General features: G+C 45.5%; 4 protein-coding genes across 5 annotated transcripts; 1 reads left to right on the top strand and 3 right to left on the bottom strand.

Annotated features, from left to right (window-relative positions):
- Positions 1–403: 403 nt before the first annotated feature.
- On the bottom strand, positions 404–5,955 carry LOC119135619 (carcinoembryonic antigen-related cell adhesion molecule 1-like). Its single transcript, XM_037273379.1, has 6 exons — positions 5,877–5,955; positions 5,512–5,811; positions 1,659–1,937; positions 1,318–1,590; positions 1,077–1,168; positions 404–819 (listed from the first exon to the last, which is right to left on the bottom strand). The coding sequence occupies exons 1-5, from the start codon at positions 5,923–5,925 to the stop codon at positions 1,086–1,088; spliced, it is 984 nt and encodes a 327-aa protein (XP_037129274.1). The 5' UTR covers positions 5,926–5,955; the 3' UTR covers positions 404–819; positions 1,077–1,085.
- A 2,052-nt stretch (positions 5,956–8,007) lies between these two features.
- On the bottom strand, positions 8,008–10,817 carry LOC119135622 (carcinoembryonic antigen-related cell adhesion molecule 20-like). Its single transcript, XM_037273382.1, has 5 exons — positions 10,695–10,817; positions 9,857–10,111; positions 9,495–9,776; positions 9,149–9,427; positions 8,008–9,051 (listed from the first exon to the last, which is right to left on the bottom strand). Exons 1-5 carry the CDS (start codon positions 10,735–10,737, stop codon positions 8,969–8,971), a joined length of 942 nt encoding a protein of 313 aa, XP_037129277.1. The 5' UTR covers positions 10,738–10,817; the 3' UTR covers positions 8,008–8,968.
- A 748-nt stretch (positions 10,818–11,565) lies between these two features.
- Positions 11,566–16,139, bottom strand: LOC119135552 (carcinoembryonic antigen-related cell adhesion molecule 20-like). 2 transcript variants are annotated; one of them, XM_037273247.1, is made up of 11 exons: positions 15,982–16,139; positions 15,333–15,665; positions 14,750–15,028; positions 14,140–14,403; positions 13,792–14,064; positions 13,382–13,639; positions 13,198–13,306; positions 13,005–13,051; positions 12,832–12,890; positions 12,249–12,483; positions 11,566–12,063 (listed from the first exon to the last, which is right to left on the bottom strand). In XM_037273247.1, exons 1-10 carry the CDS (start codon positions 16,064–16,066, stop codon positions 12,250–12,252), a joined length of 1,941 nt encoding a protein of 646 aa, XP_037129142.1. In that variant the 5' UTR covers positions 16,067–16,139; the 3' UTR covers positions 11,566–12,063; position 12,249. The 2 variants fall into 2 exon arrangements, with proteins under 2 accessions (XP_037129142.1, XP_037129143.1); XM_037273248.1 differs by having other exon boundaries at positions 11,566–12,483; positions 12,832–12,872.
- A 618-nt stretch (positions 16,140–16,757) lies between these two features.
- LOC119135620 (carcinoembryonic antigen-related cell adhesion molecule 20-like) lies at positions 16,758–19,067 on the top strand. The gene is made up of 5 exons (XM_037273380.1): positions 16,758–16,868; positions 16,951–17,274; positions 17,571–17,846; positions 17,928–18,173; positions 18,863–19,067. Exons 1-5 carry the CDS (start codon positions 16,829–16,831, stop codon positions 18,934–18,936), a joined length of 960 nt encoding a protein of 319 aa, XP_037129275.1. The 5' UTR covers positions 16,758–16,828; the 3' UTR covers positions 18,937–19,067.
- Positions 19,068–19,590: the final 523 nt, after the last annotated feature.

The following is a 19,590-nucleotide window of genomic DNA, read 5'->3' as shown; positions in this document are numbered from 1 at the left end:
GTCACTCGACTTGTGCGCCACTGGAGCATAAATTGACATCAAACAAATGCGCTTTGGTTACTGCGTTCACAAAACCACCCAAAAGCAAAGACAAGTGTCTTTTATGCACACATAAACATCAAATGTCTTTTATTTGTGACATTGAGGATGGCAGGTCAGCAGTCAGTGGAATTATGATGAATCATTTTGCATGACGACGTTACTGCGATTCAAAATATTATTATAGTCTGATCCATAGGGGACATGTGGGCCTCTTCCGCACCGTGGCATTTGAAACTGAAACGAAACTGCTTGGTGTTTACACTTGATCCACCCTCACCCGTCTGACATGTTTGTGCTGGCGCCAAGTACTTTCTGTACACGTTCAATAGCTCGTGTCCGCTGGATAAATATTTTATTATCACGAGCACGTTACATCACATGAAATGAAGGCAAACAATATGATACAATGAGCAAACATTAGAATAGAATTGAAATGGAACAAAGCCTACATTGTTGATGACAGCTTTTGCCTCAGGGGTGTCCAAAATGTTGATAGTAAATCAGTAATCATTGCCATATAAATCACCAAGATATAATTCCTCCAGCTTTTATTTTCATCAAGAACTTTAAATGAGCCCCCTGCAAAATGAGTCAAAAAATCAAGTTTGCCCACCCTTGTCAGTGACTTATTTGTAGCATTATCTATTAGCAGCCAATGTCACAGGAAAAAATGACAAAGATGGCTGTGTCAAATTGTATTTGAAGTCTGGACACTGCAGATTCACACAGATATTGTACATGCGTGCACACATGTGCTTCTTCAGGGGCTGCCAGCATCTGTGAACAGACAAGCAGTCATTGTTTCAGTCTTCTCCTCCTTTGCTTGTACAGCACCATAGTGTCTTTGCCAGGCCACTTGACACCCCTGGGACAAACACCCTTTGAAACGTCTCAACATAACTTGAGCCAATAAGAACCGGGGAGGCATGATCATTATTACATGATAGTAGGAAGCAGGTTCTGAATCACGGATCAGATTGTGTCCCTGACGTTGAGTGTATAGTTAAGCAAAGCTTAAACTGCTAGATCGTTACATTTTGAGGTCACACGTCAGACAGGAGGCATCCGAACCACGGCATCACGGGAAGGAGCCACACGTGCAGCTTCAACGATGTCGCCTGGGACTCTGAGACAAAGCACACATTATGGGCACCATATGCAGAATGCTATTAGCACCTTAAAAATAAAAAGTTAACACTTTAATTCAGCAATTCAGCACCAGAGGAGCACATGTACCACTCGTCGCACATACATATCCAGTATGACACCACTAACTAGTTATGAGGATGTCTTCAGTGATGTTGTTGCTCATGTTGGTCTCATTATTGAAGGCCAGACAAGAATAAGGTCCGCTCTGCTCCTGGTTGACGTGGACAAGTTCCAATGACGGGCCCGTGGTATTTAGAAACTGGCCCTCGAAAGCCCAGTGGAGTAGAGCCGGCGGACCGGACTGGGCCGAGCAGCGTACGGTCAGGTTGCTTCCGCTCGCAAAGGAAGCGGCGGCAGCGTGCTGATCGTTGACCGTCAAAGCCACGTTGTCCGGGCCGTCTGAGGAGAAGAATTTTAACGCCGGCTGCGTTCACTTTCATGGTTTATGTTTAAAGGGTGTCGCTTACAGATGACGGTGAAGACGAAGGGCTTGCTGGTGCCATTGCTGACAGGGTTAAACGCAAAGCACCTAAAGGGGCCTCCATCATAGCGACTCACGTTGAGGATGGTCAGAGTGGAATTCCCGTCGGAGAACGCCACCCTGTGGTGGGCCGTCACCTCCGAGCTTCCGTTGAACCACAGGAAAGATGGCGAGGATCCCGAGGAGACGGAGCATGTCAGCGCCACTGGGGACGACTCCAGCGGGCGGCTTTGCTTGGTCCCCAGCGTCACGTTCAAAACTGGCTCTGGGCAGGACACAAATGGACAATAGAGAAGATTTTCTCTTTTTTTGCTGTACATTGTCTTAGTGTTTGAAAAAGTAGAACCTATCAAACATGAAGGGCCCTATTTTCATCCACGTGAGCTCGGTGTAAAAGCTGGCGGATCTTCTCTTTGGTTCCTGGGAAAGTCTAGTTTACTGTGTTTGAGAATTTGGCTCATGATGATGATTATGATACTCCAAATAGAGCGTAATGACACACGACAAGTCAGACAGGAGCTGATGCCATTATGCGTAGCGACAGAAAGTCTCAGCTGAGCCAAAACACACGTACACAAGGTTTCACTGACTCGAGAAAAAAAAAAAACTCGGTTTCCTGGTTGTCAATCCAAACATTGAAATACTTTAAGTTCTTATGTCAATGTTGCTTTGGGACATCTTACGATGGAAACCTGTTGCTACTGAGTTGCCTGGCACCATACAGTGCTCGCATCTCAGAAGTCAAAGCAAACAAAAATTGGTGAATGACTTCTAACAAATGCAAACTCCAGCGTCTCGGTTTGTGTGATGCTGTATGTGAGTGGATTTTTAATTTTCGAACGTTGAGACCTCAAAGGGTCAGAATTGGGGACTGTGTGTCTGACAAACTTGTCTTAAGTACTGGCTCACCACAAGGCTGTATCCTTAATCCTTTGTTGTTTTCTTTATGTACATATGACTGCACTGCCTCTTTCCAGAATAATCTGATAGTAAAATACGTTGAAGATACTACCATCCTTGGGCCAATACATTCAGATGATGAATCAAACTACAGTGGAGCCTCGGTTTTCGAACGTCCCGGTTCTCGAATTAATCGGTATTCGAACAAAAAATTTGAGATTTTTTTGCTTCGGATGTCGGACGAAATTCGGTTGTCGAACCTCGCGAGATGAGCCGAGAGGACCCGCATGCCAACTGACTCCGTTCGTTATTACATTCTCGTTATTCTGAGGATTGCATCAACTCTAATCATGCCTCCAAAGGAAACAAGTGGGAGCAGTGAAGCCATCCTAAAACACAAAGACGCTCCTAAAGCAATGCGACAGTGAGCGCCCGGCGCGCTGCGGTTGCGCGATCGGACCAAATTAAGCTCCCTGCGCACTGAGTGAGGTCCACTTAAATTTTGGAAAGTACATCAGGACTTTAAAAATAATTTCTAAATTTTAGCGACCGCTCTGCCACAATAATGCGACCAGCGCGGTGCAGTTGCGCGGTCGGACCAAATTAAGCTCCCTGCGCACTGAGGTCCACTTCAATTTTGGAAAGTACATCAGGATTTTAAAAATATTTTCTAAATTTCAGCGACGGCTCTGTCACAATAATGCGACCAGCGCGGTGCAGTTGCACGGTCGGCGACGCGCTACGGTTGCGCGTTCGGCGGTGCGCTGCTGTTGCGCGATCGGACAAAAATGCGCAAATAAAAAAATGCTTAAAAAAGGCGTTTATTATTTTTTTGCTTGGAACGGATTATGTTTTTTCCATTATTTGTAATGGGAAAACATAATTCGGAATTCGAACGATTCACTTCTCGAACAGCCTTCTCGAACGGATTGTGGTCGAAAACCGAGGCTCCACTGTATAGACTAGATCAGGGGTGGCCAACCCGCGGCTCGCGAGCCGCATGCGGCTCTTTGGCTGGTTTCATGCGGCTCTTTTACGTTCATATTTGTGTTTATTTTTTGTGCGTATTTGCTTCGCTTGAGTTCAATATGGTATTTTGGTCAAACGCGCATGCGCGTGAGGTGAAATCCCGCAAAGGAGGAGGGACAAACCCATTTGAGGAGTGTCAATTTCGCTCTCAAAATGGCAAGGAAAAAATGCACAGCTAAACGAATATATGACGATGAACACAGGACGTTTTTAACAGAGTTAAAGTTGTTTTTTGTTGAACGCAATGGCAAGCCATTCTTCCTGATATGTCGGACGTCATTAGCGCATTTAAAAGCTTCAAATGTTCAGTGCCACTTCAGCTCACTTCATGCCAATATCGATAAGGACTTTCCAAAAGGGACTGAATTTCGCAAGCACAAGTTTGGACACTTTGAAAAGTCAGGCAGAAAAATAGGTACAGTTTTTCAAAAAAATTACGAAGCACTCAGAGACTGTCACGCTTGCATTGTTTCAACTGGCTTGGAACATTGCACGGGCTAAAAAGCCATACAATGAAGTGGAGTTCGTTAAAAAATGCCTCAGTGAGGTTATTGAAATCTACTAAAACGAATGGTCTGTCCCGCCACACATGGTAAGTGAAAAAACTTATGTTTTTGTTTGTGGAATTTGTTGAACTGAGAGTTTGTCTGTGTGAGACAATGCACACAATGTTCATTGTTGAAAATGTGGTCTTTGGTCTGTGGTTTTAGTACTGTAGGAGTCAATTTGTCATTATCATGTTGGCGCGTGACATGATAATGTCACACAATAAATTTGGCTGAGCAGAGGTGTGTGTGTGAGTGTGCATGTGTGTGTGTGAGTGTGAGTGTGTGTGTGTGTGAGGGGGGGATGTTCATGTGTGCTCATGTGTATGATGTGGCTCTTTGCGATGACACAGTAAAAAATGTGACTCTTAGTCTCTGACTGGTTGGCCACCCCTGGACTAGAGGTAGAGAACTTAATCAAGTGGAGTGAGAACAATAATTTGATTTTAAATGCCTCCTAAACAAAGGAAATTTTGTTTGACTTTCGTAGGAATAAGGTGTCCCATCTCCCTCTCACTATTAAAAGTGAAGAGGTCGAGATGGTGAGTAATTTTAAATTTCTTGGTGTTACTATCAGTGATCTCAGCTGGCATCTTAACACCAGCATCATTGTTCAAAAATCTCTTCAACGGCTTTTTTATTCTGCATAAACTTATGGAATTCACTTCTAACTGCCGGATTTGATCAAATTCTTATGATTGTGTTCTCACCTCCTCACTTGCAGTGTGGTTTGGAAATCTGACCATACGCAATCAGAAATGTCTGAGAAGAATTGTCCGTCTTGCTCGTAAGAACACTGGTACTGACCTGCCAGATCCGAAAATCATTTACAGGTCCAGGCTTATGTCTTGTGCCTCTGTTATTTTAACTGACCCCACTCATCCTGCCTCTGCTTTTTTTGCTCTTCTTCTGTCAGGCAGGCGGTATCGTGCAATAAAATTCTCTACCTCTAGGAATGCAAACAGTTTTTTCCCTAGGGCTGTGCGCAGCCTGAACAAACTAAAGCTGCACAATTATTACTTTTTTTATTTTGTTTTGCTTGCATATGCTCCTGCAGGCACCAGTGGCGGGCACCTTGCACTTAGCACTTTTCTAATATGCATTTTTTCTATATGAATTGTATTTTTCTTATGTGACTGTCAGCCTATCCATGGGGGCAAAGGGTCCTTTTTATTCTATCTATTGTATCTGTCTATTGATTGTCTATTTATCTGCTTATTGGTTGTCTATTGTTCTTGTCATAAGTGTATTTTTTGAGCTCTCGCAAACTGTTTTCCAATGTGGTTTTCCACAAATGGCAAATAAACTGACTCTGAATGCTCGCATTTGTTGTTCTGTAAGATGATCCATGATACAGCGTCTCACCCAGCACCGTAATGGAGGCGTTGGCCCTTAGCGGGGGGTCGCTGCTGTGCACGGCGTACACTCCCGAGTCCTCCAAGGTGAGTGAGCTGAGGGTGAGGGCGGCTGTGCGGACGTTCACCGCCGCCCTGCCGCTGTGGTTAGGGAAAACCGCCTGCTGGTCCCTGAGCCAGGTCAGGATGAGGGAGTCGCCCATCGCCCAGCTGCCACCCTTTAGGTCGGCAGCTGGCCAGAGCGAGAGCGTCAGGGTGTCCCCGGCCGCCGCCGGGTTGGAGGACGGGAGGACCCGCACGGCCGAAAGTCCTGGTGGGGGCAAAGAAAAAGAATGCTCAAACTGAACCACTGCACAATCACCACTTCAGCATCACCTTGTATTGAAAGCAGCAGCAGCAGCACAGCAACCTGTCCTCTCTCCATTTTGAGGTGTCGACCACCACCTCTGTTCTGCCAGCGTTATATACGTCCAACCCCATCTCCTCAAATATGCTGCTTCTTATCTGCAGGTGGCTTCTGTGTTCCATCTTTGTTTGCCATCTTGGGTGAAGTTCGACGCATGACAAATGATGACAAGGGCTATGTTGTGTGCAGCGAGACTGAAGGGGGCCCGGCCGGGGATGCTGTTTGTTCAGGCTTCTATGGCCTTTTCCGTGCAGGTCCGATTAAGACGCCAGCTTCTTCAAAGTCAAAGTCAAAGTCAGCTTTATTGTCAATCCCTTCATATGTCAAGACACACAAAGAAACCGAAATTCCGTTTCCTCCATCCCACGGTGACGAGACATACAAGTAGGCGACACAATACAAAAACAAGAAGGCACAACCATAAATAATAAATAATAAATAAATAAAATAAAATGAGCGATGAATAAAAACAGACCAATAACCCATTGAACATGAGGGGCAAAACCGAGCCAGTGAGCATACAGCAAGAACAGGACGCTACGCTGAAAGGGGGAGCGAGTTCAGGATCCTAACAGCCTGGAGTACGAAGCTGTTGGAAAGTCTGGTGGTGCGGGAGCGCAGGCTCCTGTACCGCCTCCCAGAGGGCAGAAGCTCAAACAAAGAGTGAGCGGGGTGACTCACATCCCTCACAATCTTGGTCGCCTTGCGGGTGAGATGGGAGGTGTAAATGTCCTTCTTGTCATTATTGTTGAAAAACTTTGGAAGACATGATATCAATAGGTGACCTGTTTCAGTTTTGCGCTAGACCAGGAAGAAGCCTTTTGGCCAGATGAGGGAGAAGAATTCATTTGGATGTTATTGTAATTGCAAATGTTGTGTGTAAATCTCAGAAAAGGAGACACGACAGACTGTTGTTGACATCGGTTCCTGTGTTGTAATTTGCACCTGCTGCCGGGTCATTTTCATTGTTCGGTGTCTTAAAATCCCGTGTGGCTGGGGCCAGTGACGTGCGGTGAGGTTCATGACTGGGGAGGCACTGACGTCACCCCCCCGGTCAAATTTGTCCGACACCTAACCGTGTCACAAAAATGGTTGGGGAACGCTGCTCTAGAGTAGCTTATTCATTATTTAATTTGAACTATTTTAATTAAAATCCCATATCAGCACTCTTCGCACATAAAAACACTCAATAGAGCACATGGAATCAAAAACTTTTGCTCCGAAGTCCCGTTGTTCGAATCAAACCTTTTAACTCCGCAGTTGCTCGTCCTTTACTGATGACCTCCTGCTTCGACCGAAAAGTTGAAAATCGTTTGAGTGTGCATATGTAATCCTCCATTGTAAAACAAAATGTAAAACCAAAACAAAAAACGAATGTAAAACGAAATAAATGGACGACTGCTCCTCAGTTGTTCACTGTAAATTTGAACTGGAGATCACTTATTCTCCAGGTGGGCGCATGAAGCATCCCGGGATTACTAGCGCTTCCTGCCATAAGGCTGGAGGACTTCTTTTCGTTGCCTCCGTTGGGTCTCTTTTCAAAGCCGTTTTGTTCATCTAAAGAAACACGACGTTACAGACAGATGACAAAAAACACTAGATCTTATATACAGCAGCGTAACTACGGAAATTAGTTAATATAGCCACAGAGTTTGAACACTTAAACAGCGACGTAGAGACAGACAGCAGTTCAGTCTAACTGCATAGCCTGTCAGCATAGGTAGCCGTGTGATTACGCAATCCTCAGAGGAGGCAAGGCAGGAAGTTGCCTCCTCCGAACGACTCGTCTTCGGTTTTACATAACTATAAAAATTCAACGATTTTGGTTCAAAATGATACAAAACTACTGAAATTAAAAGGAAAATGACTTTATAATAAAAACAATTGAATTTGTTTTTTTCCCCTTTTCATGATGGCAGGGGAGGAACGGCCTCCATTGCCTTCACTGACCGCACGTCCCTGGGTGGGGCCTACTATTAAGTGCACGACACAATCATAAACATGTCATTCATTCGTATACAAAAGCACATTTTTGAGAAGGCTACTTCATTTGAGCTGATAGTTTTCAAATAGTTACAACACTTAACAATGTTTTGGTTATGATCATGTAAGAGTAAAATAATGATTGTCTGACTTATATCCATACATGACAGGGGTAGATAATCTAAAAGCAAATACAGCAAGATGTGAGGGGCCCAATAATGCGTCAAAACACACCGGAGACCTTTGTCACCCTTATGTTTGCTTTGTGTGATTCACACACTTGTATTTCACATGTGTGTAAAATAAATATGAGTCAGAGAGGGGAAGGATAGTCATTGAAAATTTCCGACGTACGTCACAATGGCTTCCATTTAGCTTCGGGTGAATCAATAACACGAACCGGTCAAAGGTTGTCATCCAGTCAAACAAACCTATATCCACACTGGCTGGTGGTCGGGCGCTTTATCGGCAACGTGCGCCATCAGTCATACCAATTGTAAATCGTAAGCCAGTTCAACGCAAATAAGCCAGCCCGCATCTCGACCCATACGCTGCAAGGCCAATGGCCAGTCCGGGTTTTGTTGCCATGACGACGAGAAGGTAGCTTCTATTTGCGGAAGTGCGCCAGAACCGTGGTGGTGGTGGGGGCGCGAAAACCATGCAGTCCTTTTCACTCGGGAAGGCAGCATTTTATCCTGTTTATGTGCATTGATACGCTTTTCGACACATGTAGACAAATAATATAAAAATACTAACAGGTGATTTTTTTTTACCCTCAATGAAAAACGGCTCATATAACAGCATCTTACTGAGTGACTTACTGAACAAGTAGAAGTGCTGTTCTTTTGTGTCTGCATGACTGTGTTATACTGCCTCCCGGTGGCCAAAGCAAGCATGCTGGGAAAAATGTACATTATGATTTACTCTGTTGAATTCTTTACACTCAAGGAAATTATAGTATTGAGTTTAAAAAGTAAATGTTACTCAATCTTTGCACTGTTCATAAATTATTTCATGATATAGAGAATAAGTGAATGTAAGAAGTCAACAATCAATATTAAAGTAGCTCTTTGAGTTGTTAGAAAGTCATTGATAGTAGAGCCAGGCTGAAAATCAAAGTGGACAATCCAGTGAGCTGTATGGATCCAGAGAGAGGAATACCTTCAGAGGAGAAGAAATAAAATTATTATTCCCCTCAGTTGAACAATATCTGAGCTCGCGTAACACTAATTCACAACCAATGGCCAGCAGCAGCTACCTTTTACTTCCACCATCTTGGTGGCCTTGGCTGAGCGTCCCGCTGCGACGTTCTCCACAAGGCAGGTGAAATTTTGGAAGGTTCCCGGCACAGTGGGAACCCACCACAGCTGGTTTTCATGCACGGAAAAGTAACTTCCCAGGGGGAAACCGCCCTCAAATGGCCACCTCACGGTGCAGTCCACGTTCAAGGTGCACTTCATTGAGCAGGTGAACGAGCACATTTGTCCCGCAAACACCTGGTCGGGCCCGCTGATGCTGACGTTCCACCCAGCATCATCTGCCAAAAAGAAGATTAAAAAAACGAAACGATGGCTATAAAGAGTTTGGGCTCTCAATGTACTTACCGCTTAGCAGGTAGCCCAGACTGAAAACCCGAGTCTGCTTCAGCATGGTCTCACACATGTAGAATCCAGCATCAGATGGCAGCAGTGAGTCAAAATGGATCGTAGTGTTGTGGAGCAGGTGCATATGATCTCGCCACACCACCTTCTGCCCATCTTTGTACCAGACCACCGGCAACGCAAAGAGGGTGGGAGGTGGGAGTCCATTAATGTGGCAGACGAGGTCCACGGGCCGGTTCAGAGACGGAACAGCACCGGGTGGACTGACTTGCACTGACACTGGATCTGCAAATGTAATAGGTATGGCTGGTATAGGTATGCTTATATATGCAGGAGTGGCATTAGACATGCTGTACTGCAATTACTTTTAATTTCCAAAATGGTCTTGGTGGTGCTGGAATCTCCCGTATTTTTTTGCACCGTGCACTGCAGTGTCACCGATGGGTGCAGTCCATCCGGCGTCCAGGTGAGCGTGCTCCCATTGAACGTGAGGTTGAACAGAGACCAGGAGTAGGTGCAGTTTGCCAAGCAGTTGGACGAACACGTGAATGTGGTGCTGGACCCGGCGCTCACTCTACCACTCCAACCAATTTGCAATTTGAAGCCTGATACCGGTCCACCTGCATGACGGGGATAAAAGATGGAGAGGCCTGTTAGACTTGATAATTATCCATCCATCCAATTTCTGTACCGCTTGTCCCCACGGAGGTCGTGGGCATTGTGAAGTCTATCCCTATCCTCACCTACCTTAACCTATCCCAGCAGTCACCTGGCAGTAGGCGGGGGACACCCTGAACCAGTTGCTGGCCAATCGCAGGGCACACAGAGACAAACAACCATCTGCACTCGCACTCACCTACGGGCAATTGGAAGTGCTCAATCAGGCATGTTTTTGGGATGTGGGAGGAAACTATCGTGCCCGAAGAAGGCCCACGCAGGCACGGGGACAACATGCAAACTCAACACAAGGAGGGCCGGAGGTTGAATCGAATCCGTACCCTCTGAACTGTGAGGCTGACGTGCTAACCAGTACGCCACCGTGCCACCTTGATAATAATAATAATAATAATATACTATGCAATACTATTAAAGCTGCAAAAAAGAAACATTAATTCTAAATAATAAGATTAAAAAACTCACCGAGCCACAGTAAATATCAATGTTACAATATATGAATTTTTGGGGGTGAAGATGTTCTCTTACCATTCAGTACCAGCAGCAGCAAAACGACGTAAACGGCGACCATCTTCTCCCCGTGTGGACAAGTTGAAGTTGTGGAGTTTCAACAGTCTTTTGTAAGCTAAGAAATTAGCCACACCTTCATTTTCACAACAAACTATAGGATATGGTGCAACATGATCGGTATTTTCCCAGAGGTGCGCAATGACGGGAAACCAAAGTCAGCCGGATGTCGCAATAGATACATACACCAGGGAGCGCTACAACAGCTAGAAGGGCTAAATAGACGTTAAGCCCCTAACAAACGTTATGAGAAATATTCATAACAAACACTTGTCTGCCAACCAATTTCACAGTGGGACATTTTACACCAATGTCATTTTTAAAAGACATTTTAAAATACATTAAAACACATACTTTTTTTCTGGTTCATCTTCGCAATGCTGTCATTGGAATGTTTGTACTTTGCACTTTGGATTTATTGCAACAATTCTTCTGCTGTAAAATATCTTGGAATTCGAGATATACTTGTTCCTTGTGTACTTGGCGAGAGGTCGCCTATAGTTTCGCCACATTCTGTTTATAAAGGTTAGTACCAAGAGTACCTGAACGTAATTGTTATCAGTTTGCATGGTAAACAAACAAATCGGTATTTTCCCCTAAATGTTGGTGGACTCATCAGATTAAATCACGGTGATTAACCAATAACGTTCCTTGAAATAGTCACGTTAACCCGAAAATGTCAGAACCCGCCAAAATTCGACGATAAAATTCTATCTTAGTTTGTGTAGCGCAGTTTTTTTTAAATTATTGTGCCTTAGTGACGAATGAAAAAGTTGGCGAAGTGAAAGGAGAACGACGGGGGAGACAAGACGTCATCTTGCCTGAACACATGGCCACAATAAGAGGTCAGACGACTTTCTTATCAAACATCCACTGACATTGCAGTTCAAACAATTTCTAAAGGTCAGCTCCTTATAGGATGATATTAACAAGTTTCTGCTCGTCTTGTGTTGCACCTACAGTATTTGAAGGACATATATAGGTTCCTCAGTAGATAACATTTCCGACTTTTAAACAATGTGAAGATTATAAAAAAGAAATATGTTTATGGAAGCAACCCACAAGAAGAACTATTTATTTGCCCCTTTGAGAGACGTTCACGTGACGCTCTTAGTCCACGTTACACTTTTGAAGTCTTTCAAACAATATTTAAACATTCACTTTGGTCACATGAATACATTCATAAACTTGGGGAGGGGGGGCATATACATTACAGAAATGCCAAGATTGCCCGTGTGCCATAGTTGGCCAATTCGCGCTTGTGTAGACAAATCTAATCAAGTCGATACATCTAATCAGGCATCGTTGTGTTTTTGTGACTCTCAGTCAACTGATCAATGATTAACACACACGGACGCACACACGCACACACACACACACGCACGCACACACACACACACACACACACACACACACACACACACACACACACACACACACACACACACACACACACACAATGACTACGCAAACACTCGGCATTATTAGGGTGCCATGAAGGAAGTGTGAGCATACGTCACACTGTTGAGTGCTCCCCACTTTCATGACACGACTCATTGCTGTGAACCTGAGGGCGGGCTTCTAGTGGCTGAGGGGCTCGCCTCTTCATCCGCCGTACGTAGGCGTCGTAGGAAGGAGGCGCGTTGTTCACTCGGACCTCAGCGTATTCGGTCTGGCTGGCCTGGAGCTCCAACTGACCTTTGCCGCCGCCCTTTGCGTGCAGAATAGTCACGTCGGCATAGTTTAACTCCTGGTTGAAAGATGGAGAGCACCAAGAAATAACTAAGAGGAGCATTTCCCTAAATAGACACAAGCACAAATAACGCAACTTCCCGTTTCCATACCACTGTTAGCGGTGTATCTTCTTCCCGGTTCAAAGTCCAATGAGTTACGACGAGAGACAACCCCAACAAACATGAACCCAGACTCATAAGCCAACAATCAAAGTCGTAAAGTTGTTGTTTTTTTGTCCCACACCGGCGGCTATGTCGTAGAATCGTTGAAACACACCATACAGAAGTTTTAATGATTAAATAAAAGTAAACTCTTGGAGGATGTTTCAGATGTCTGTCGGTCCGGACCAACTGAATTTCTGTACCTGATTTCGGGGTTCTTCTGTGTTGTCTTGGCCTATTCCTCCTGCAAGAAATTTCAATCCAATACACGGACATATCTCTGTCAACAACAGCATTACGTTGAGTGGAATGTGAATTAATACAAAACCTAAAGAAAAGCTCAGTTTGGATCAAATAATTTCCGTGTCACACTTACCTGTCCTGTTCGAGATGTCTCTGTCGGGGCGATTCTTTGTCTTGTTCCTGTATTGCGACATTGTCATACCGTAGATCAATATGAGGATAATATCTCATTGAGATGTCAAAGAATGTTTATTTTGACTATCGTTTGGCTCCAACATTTTCTTAGAGAGGTTTGTTTAGAATGTTGGACAATCCTGGGAACCTACCGTTGAATGTAGAAGGCATAGGCGCCCCCAGCGACTGCTGCGCAGATGACTAAACACGCCAGCACAATGCCGGCGATGCAACCAGCCGAACACGCCGTATCTGTTCCATCTGTGAATGTATCCCAGCAGATATCTGTCACGATGCCGCTGCATGCTCCAAAGGCACATTAGTGCTTCTACTTGCCTGTCACATCCAACCTGTGGCTAGCCGACATGCTTTTGCCAGTAATACCGTTGGTGGCGCTACAAACGTAGCTTCCACTGTCGGAAAAGTTGACGTTGTATTTGACAAAGGTTGAAGAATTATGTAGCACTGCTGTGCTGTTCAGTGCTGTCCACATGTAGGTTGCGGCTGGGACGGACACCGCGGAGCAGCTTAAGGTTAAAGTCTCTTTCACGATGATTTGGCTCGGTCCCGTGATTTGGACAGGGTCAGGCCCATCTGCCAGACACGGCAATGTTTGAAGTTAGAGAAGTTTGTACAATTGGGTTAAAACCTGAAAAGTCAGACGCAATCTGTCCTGGAGCCTTGAGTAACTAACGACCAATTTTCTAAACTGGGCGGATTGTATTTTGTAGATTTTGATTACTTACAGTTCACAAGCACGCCCAACGTCACTTCCTCCTCGTCGATGGGGTTTATAATCCGACAGGAATATGAAGCGCTATCCGATCTGACGGCGGTGCGGAAGGACACTGTCCTGTTCTTGTCGTGGAGCGTCACACGCTCATCTGGGATCAGCGCCGAGCCACCCTTGGTCCACTCTCTGAAGAAGACCGACCCAGCGGCGTCGCAGGTCATATTCAGCTCCGTTCCCTCAACTGGGCGACTCGTTGACAGTGTGACAGAGGCACCGGAAATTTTCTCTGTTGAACGCAAAATGTGAATGCATAGTATATATAGTATAAGAACCCGGCGTTAAATAGTGCAGTTGCCCTTACTTAGCACATGAATCGGCCATTTCTGAGATTCTTTGTATCTCAGAGTCTTGGTGTTAAAGGACTGGCAGCTGTAATTTCCACTGTGATGCTGCTGGACGTTCACCAGCGAGAAATTTGATCCCCGGACCAACAGCTTTCCGTTCACAAACCAGGTAAAGGTGGCGACTGGCCTGGAGTTGGCCGAGCAGGAAAGATTGACATTCGACCCTTCTGCGACGTATTCTTTCCGTGGCGACATAACGAGATGTGTATCATCCGGGCCGTCTGCAATGTATGGTGCGCAGATGGTAAATTTGGAAACATCCGCGAGTTAAAAGGTTATACATTTACTGACCACAACATTTGGTACACCGGCACAATCTATTACGGCGAGCTACATGCGTAGCAAATTGTAACATTAAAGTATTTTTTCTGCGACCCTACACACCTCAAATAAAATATCATATTCTTATCGACATTTCGCAAACCAGATCTTGCCAAGACTGGCCTGTGAAGGCAACGCAGGGCATCCAGTCTGCTAGGAAATCCAAAGATGAAGAAAGACTGCCAGGTTGTGCAGGTGCATCTAATGTTTTGGTGGGTGAAATGTTTCAAGAGGAGTGGCCCTCACAGCTGACGGAAAGATGCACCGAATGGCTGTCATCTTCACTGACGGCGTTGGACACGCGACATCGGAACGACCTCTGGTCGTAGCGGGTCACGGGAGCGATGGTGAGTGCGGCGCCTTCGTCGGTAAACTGAACTCTGTCGTCGGCCGAGATCTCGGCGCTGTCGTTCAGCCAATGAAAGGAGACGGACGATCCCAACGAAGAGCAGGACAGACGAAGAGTGCTGTTGAACTCCAGCAAGTCTGTGCTGTTGACCGTCAACATGACATTGGACACTGGCTCTGTACATATTTAGAAATCGGTGGTTATGGACGACACGATGACTTCACAATGCAACATTTACCAAACTGATTTTTTATGAAGAGGGCAAATTTGGGACTTCTGCTTAGAATTAAGAGAGATTTACAGTATAATTGGCTACAGACAAACAGGCGGCAAAGTACTACTGTCGAAATCAAGGGCCTCCTCTCACTTGATGACAAAGCAGAACCTTTTTATTTGACAGAAATCAATGCTCTTATTTTGAAACCTCGTCACACCACCACGCTCATATCACATCCAACACGCCAAAAAACATCTGCTCACCAAGCGTCTGCAGTGTGGTGGATCCCGTGATTTGGTCGCCGCTCTCTGTTAATATGACAAGACTGTATTTTCCGCTGTCACTGAGAGCCAGCTTGCTGAGCTCCAGGGACCCAGTCCGTTTGAAGAGAGTGATCCTGCCTTGGTACCCGGGGCCAGTTTTGTTTTGAGACGTGGCCGTTATCACGGGTATTTCATTGCTGCCCTCGATAAACGTCCAGATCACCGTCGGGAACGGCATCGGCGTGGCCGCCACTGTGGTGTTAAACGTCACAGAGCCTCCCACGGCTGCGGTCAGAGGCCCGTCGGGCAACACGCCGGATCCTGCGGTCAAACCTACACGATGGGTTAGGATTAAAAAATAAAACTCACTCAACGAGATAAAATATCTGGTCAAAGTTTAAACTTCAAATTGCTGTGTAGTCTACAAATATTTGTCCAGGTGCTTCTTAAGTGCCCTATCATGAGGTTTATGGCCAGGCTTAGTTTGTTGCCCTTTGACAGGCTTGCTGAATCTACAAAGCAATGTTTGAGACGACTCATAATACAATTGCGTTTCAAAACATGTTCTTCATCCACGTTGACGCCGTTACATTGTTTAACAAACACCGACTAGGCAGTTTTAGGTCAACCAGATGAGTGCTCAGCTTACCTGTGAAAGCCGCCCAGAAGATGCAAAACACTGCTAGGTTACCCATTTCATCTTTTTGTAACTTGTATAGCAGAGAATGTCGCATTGAGCTCTTCCACCAGCTCCATTTGACACGTTCAAGTAGGAACAAGCAGTAAACTACCTGCGTGCTGGGCCACAGTCCATCAGCGCTAATAGGGAAGCTGCACGGCTCATCTTCAATGCGGCATCGCGTCGCCCTCTTGTGTTTGTGCTGGAAGTGAACACAAAGGCACGGCCAGGTGGCTTAGTAAAAACTTTCAGTTGAATGATTTTGCTGACGTGGATACGACACAAAATTTCCTTGAAATATTAAAGTCCCCTTTGTCGTTTCCAGCAGCCACAGAAACAACATGCGTGGCACCATTTGCCATTTTCCACCAGGAAAAGGCTTCTTGTAGTTTGTCTTGTTTCAAATTTGCAATTCGAAGAATATGCTTCTGGAGGGAGATATTAAGAAGTTATGAATTTAGAAATTTTTGTTGTATGAATCGCAGATCCACTGAAATATGTTTGCTCACTGTTAAATTCTGTGAATTGCTTGATGTAAAGATGTCATCAAATTCTATTCATGTAGCAATGATTCCAAAGGTCCTACAGCATTTGATATCTCACTTATAAATCCTAGTCAGATGTTGGGCTACATTATGAAGCATTGTGTTGCTTATGTAACTTAATGGTGGTAATAATTAAGCGTGCTGAGTATCCACCTTGTTGATATGTCTTCTTGATTGCAGATTATCTCCAAGGCACTCTTTCTATTGCTGCTCAAACAGTGCAGACAACAATTGAAGAGGAGCAGAAAGAATCAAAGGCGACGGTGGCCGACATGTTTTGCCGGGCGGCCGTCTTTGTGCTGCTCTCCTCGGGTCAGTAAGTCAGTCGGGACGACGAGCGGACCGGCGGGCCGCCACGTGTCCAGTACGCTAAGCGCACCGATCCTTTTTGCAGGTCTTTGCCACGGAGCCGGGATCATCCCAGTCGACTGGCTCCGCAGGACACCTGGACAGAGCGTGACCTTCACCACATCCCTGACGCCGACATCGGAACCCTTTCTGGCTCTGACTTGGAGCTTCAACGCGACCATCAGCGTGATCACCTCCACCAGTGTGGACGTGGTGGGAGAAGGCTACGAGGGCAGGGTCACCCTGGATAAAACCACCGGCGCTCTGGTGCTCGCAAACCTGACGGAGGAGGACAGCGGAGAATATGAGGTGCTCATGGTGCCGCATGCCGCCCAGCCCATTCATGGGCGTGTTCGACTGAACGTGCTAAGTGAGTAACACGAGCCGTGAATGTCCCCTTACTCGCTTACTTTTTATAATCATCTTTTTAATCAATTATATCAGTTATTTAAATCACATTTTAGTCTAAGAGTAGTATTATGTGACGCCCCCCACCTCCTTTGAGACCTCACAAATGAACAGATTTCAATAGCCAGCAAAACAAAAGATTTACTTCAAAGACCCCTAAGACTAAAGTATTTGTATCCAAGCAATTCAAAAGTCACATTTGCCATGCCACGCCCCTTTCAAGTATCCCATCACTGTTTGATTCCTTTCCGTGCTCAGGTGTGGTGTCTGTGCCCGTTATGGCCTGTCCCACGGAAAACTTGATTGAAGGTCAAAGCTCCCTCAACTTGACGTGCGACGCCGAAGGTGGGGTGACCCACCGAGCGTGGACGAGAAAAGGCAAACCGCTGCTCCCCGGCGGCAGGTTCGTCTTCCACGACGACGGCCGAGTGCTCTCCGTCAGCCCTGTGGACAGGCAGGACACCGGCGTCTTCCTGTGTAACGTCAGCAACGCCATCAGCTTTGCCACTGCCAAATGCAAGCTCAAAGTCTTCTGTAAGTACGCCAACGCATCTCAGTCTCATATTGGGCGTCACTGACCTAAAGAAGAACCTCCTCTCCGTCCTTTCTGCTTAGACGGGCCCGACCAACCCTTTATCGATCAAGACCCGGTTGGCGCAGAACTCGAGGAGAGCGTCACGTTGCTCTGCTCAGCCGACTCGCTACCGAAGGCCAAGTTCACCTGGAAGTTCAAGCGCACGGTTGCGTCTGGTCCCCGCTATGACATAGAGGAGATGCAGAATCGCCACCTGGGGACGTACACCTGCACGGCGCACAACGAAATCACCGGCTCGCGGGTCTCGACGGAACACACCTTGCAGGGTATTTGAGCTCAGCATTTTTCATCTTACGATAACAACCGTTGTCCCTTGGTTAAAATGAAGTTTCTCAACCAACATGGCATGGCGGCTGCTCTCCGAGTGAAATATGATCCAATTTCTTTGTGCGGAAGTTGGAATACGCTGTGATCACACCATCCATCCATCCATCCATCCATCCATCCATCCATCCATCCATCCATCCATCCATCCATCCATCCATCCATCCATCCATCCATCATTCCATCCATCATTCCATCCATCATTCCATCCATCCATCCATCCATCCACCCACCCAGCCATCATCCATCCATCCATCCATCCATCCATCCATCCATCCATCCATCCATCCATCCATCCAACCTCCCTCCCTCATTACCTTTATTGCATTTTCTTAATTTTCACATGTAGGTACATCAATTGCACATGAATATAATGCTCACAATGGTGTCACTTTTCCACTGCTTAAACATGTGCAACCGAAAATTAAGATTTCGCAAAGGACCACTTGTGACTCATTGTTAAACCGTAATTGCCTTTGAAAGAGCCAACCAAATATTAGAAAGTTCTTCTTTCAAATACCAGTGGTCAGTTCGCCTTCTTTCGGACGCGGCTTAGCAAAAGACGATCAAGTGCCACTTGAAAAAACGTGTGCAAATGGAAAGTGAGTAACGTGTTTCTCTTCCCGCGCAGACTCGGCCGTTCCCCTCCGAATGTCCGTGCTGGTTTGCGCAGTCCTGACGTCACTTGGCTTCCGGTTGATCTAAAAGACGTTTTCTCTGAACGTGTTTGTTGTACCTCCATTCAAAGCTTGTCCCTCCTCCAATGTTATTTGACTGTTTGCAAAAGTGCTGTCCGACATCATAATAAAAGATACATGAGGACTTGTGACATCCTATGTAGTGTCTCCTGACGTATACTTCTTCATTTTGCTTCATTTTGACAGCCGTGAAAGATAATTTGTGTCTCATTTCTTCATATTCAAGCTCAACCTCATTTGACCTTCCATTTGATCTTCACTTTGTTCTTTTATTCGCCGGCGTCCATCCAAAGTGTTATCATGGAGCCATATGGGTATTCTGATGGCTTTGTGATAACTCCTTATCGGGATGGTCACGCCATAAACGTTTATCAAAGCTCATGTGGCAAGGTTTGTTGTTGCATGCGTCTATCAAGAAAGACGGCACCAATTGTGTTCACGCCTTTCTCGCAGAAATAATTCATGACTTTGTACATCAATTCCACTGAGTGGAATATGAAAACTTCAACTCGAAAAACTACTTTTTTTTTTTTTTTGCTAACCCATTGTTTGGTCATGACACATCGGGCGCATCTCAATACATTAAATATGTATCCATAGGAGTTCCACTTTTTGAATTAGCAGTAAATTAACTTTTTTTCCTGACATGCACCAGAATACC

The sequence above is a fragment of the Syngnathus acus genome, chromosome 16 (genome assembly GCF_901709675.1).
Source record: "Syngnathus acus chromosome 16, fSynAcu1.2, whole genome shotgun sequence".
NCBI classification, from domain to species: Eukaryota; Metazoa; Chordata; class Actinopteri; order Syngnathiformes; family Syngnathidae; genus Syngnathus; species Syngnathus acus.
The sequence above is the reverse complement of the archived record's forward strand: the minus strand, read 5'-3'. Positions and strand labels throughout refer to the sequence as shown.

Bases quoted from the DNA above. Each gene is read 5' to 3' on its own strand.
- LOC119135619 (XM_037273379.1), bottom strand. From the start codon at position 5,925: ATGGAGAGAGGACAGGTTGCTGTGCTGCTGCTGCTGCTTTCAATACAA. The intron at 1,938-5,511 runs GTGAGACGCTGT...TGTCCTGCCCAG, and splicing joins CGCCTCCATTACGGTGCTGG to AGCCAGTTTTGAACGTGACG. The intron at 1,169-1,317 runs GTTAGTGGTGTC...GCTTTGTCTCAG, and splicing joins TGAAGACATCCTCATAACTA to AGTCCCAGGCGACATCGTTG.
- LOC119135622 (XM_037273382.1), bottom strand. From the start codon at position 10,737: ATGGTCGCCGTTTACGTCGTTTTGCTGCTGCTGGTACTGAATG. The intron at 10,112-10,694 runs GTAAGAGAACAT...CCCGTCATGCAG, and splicing joins GCTGCTGCTGGTACTGAATG to GTGGACCGGTATCAGGCTTC. The intron at 9,052-9,148 runs GTAGCTGCTGCT...TCTCCTCTGAAG, and splicing joins CAAGATGGTGGAAGTAAAAG to GTATTCCTCTCTCTGGATCC.
- LOC119135552 (XM_037273247.1), bottom strand. From the start codon at position 16,066: ATGCGACATTCTCTGCTATACAAGTTACAAAAAGATGAAATGGGTAAC. The intron at 13,307-13,381 runs GCAAGTAGAAGC...ATACATTCACAG, and splicing joins CCACAGGTTGGATGTGACAG to ATGGAACAGATACGGCGTGT. The intron at 12,891-13,004 runs GTAAGTGTGACA...GTCCGTGTATTG, and splicing joins AGACATCTCGAACAGGACAG to GATTGAAATTTCTTGCAGGA.
- LOC119135620 (XM_037273380.1), top strand. From the start codon at position 16,829: ATGTTTTGCCGGGCGGCCGTCTTTGTGCTGCTCTCCTCGG. The intron at 17,275-17,570 runs GTGAGTAACACG...TTCCGTGCTCAG, and splicing joins TGTTCGACTGAACGTGCTAA to GTGTGGTGTCTGTGCCCGTT. The intron at 18,174-18,862 runs GTATTTGAGCTC...CTTCCCGCGCAG, and splicing joins GACGGAACACACCTTGCAGG to ACTCGGCCGTTCCCCTCCGA.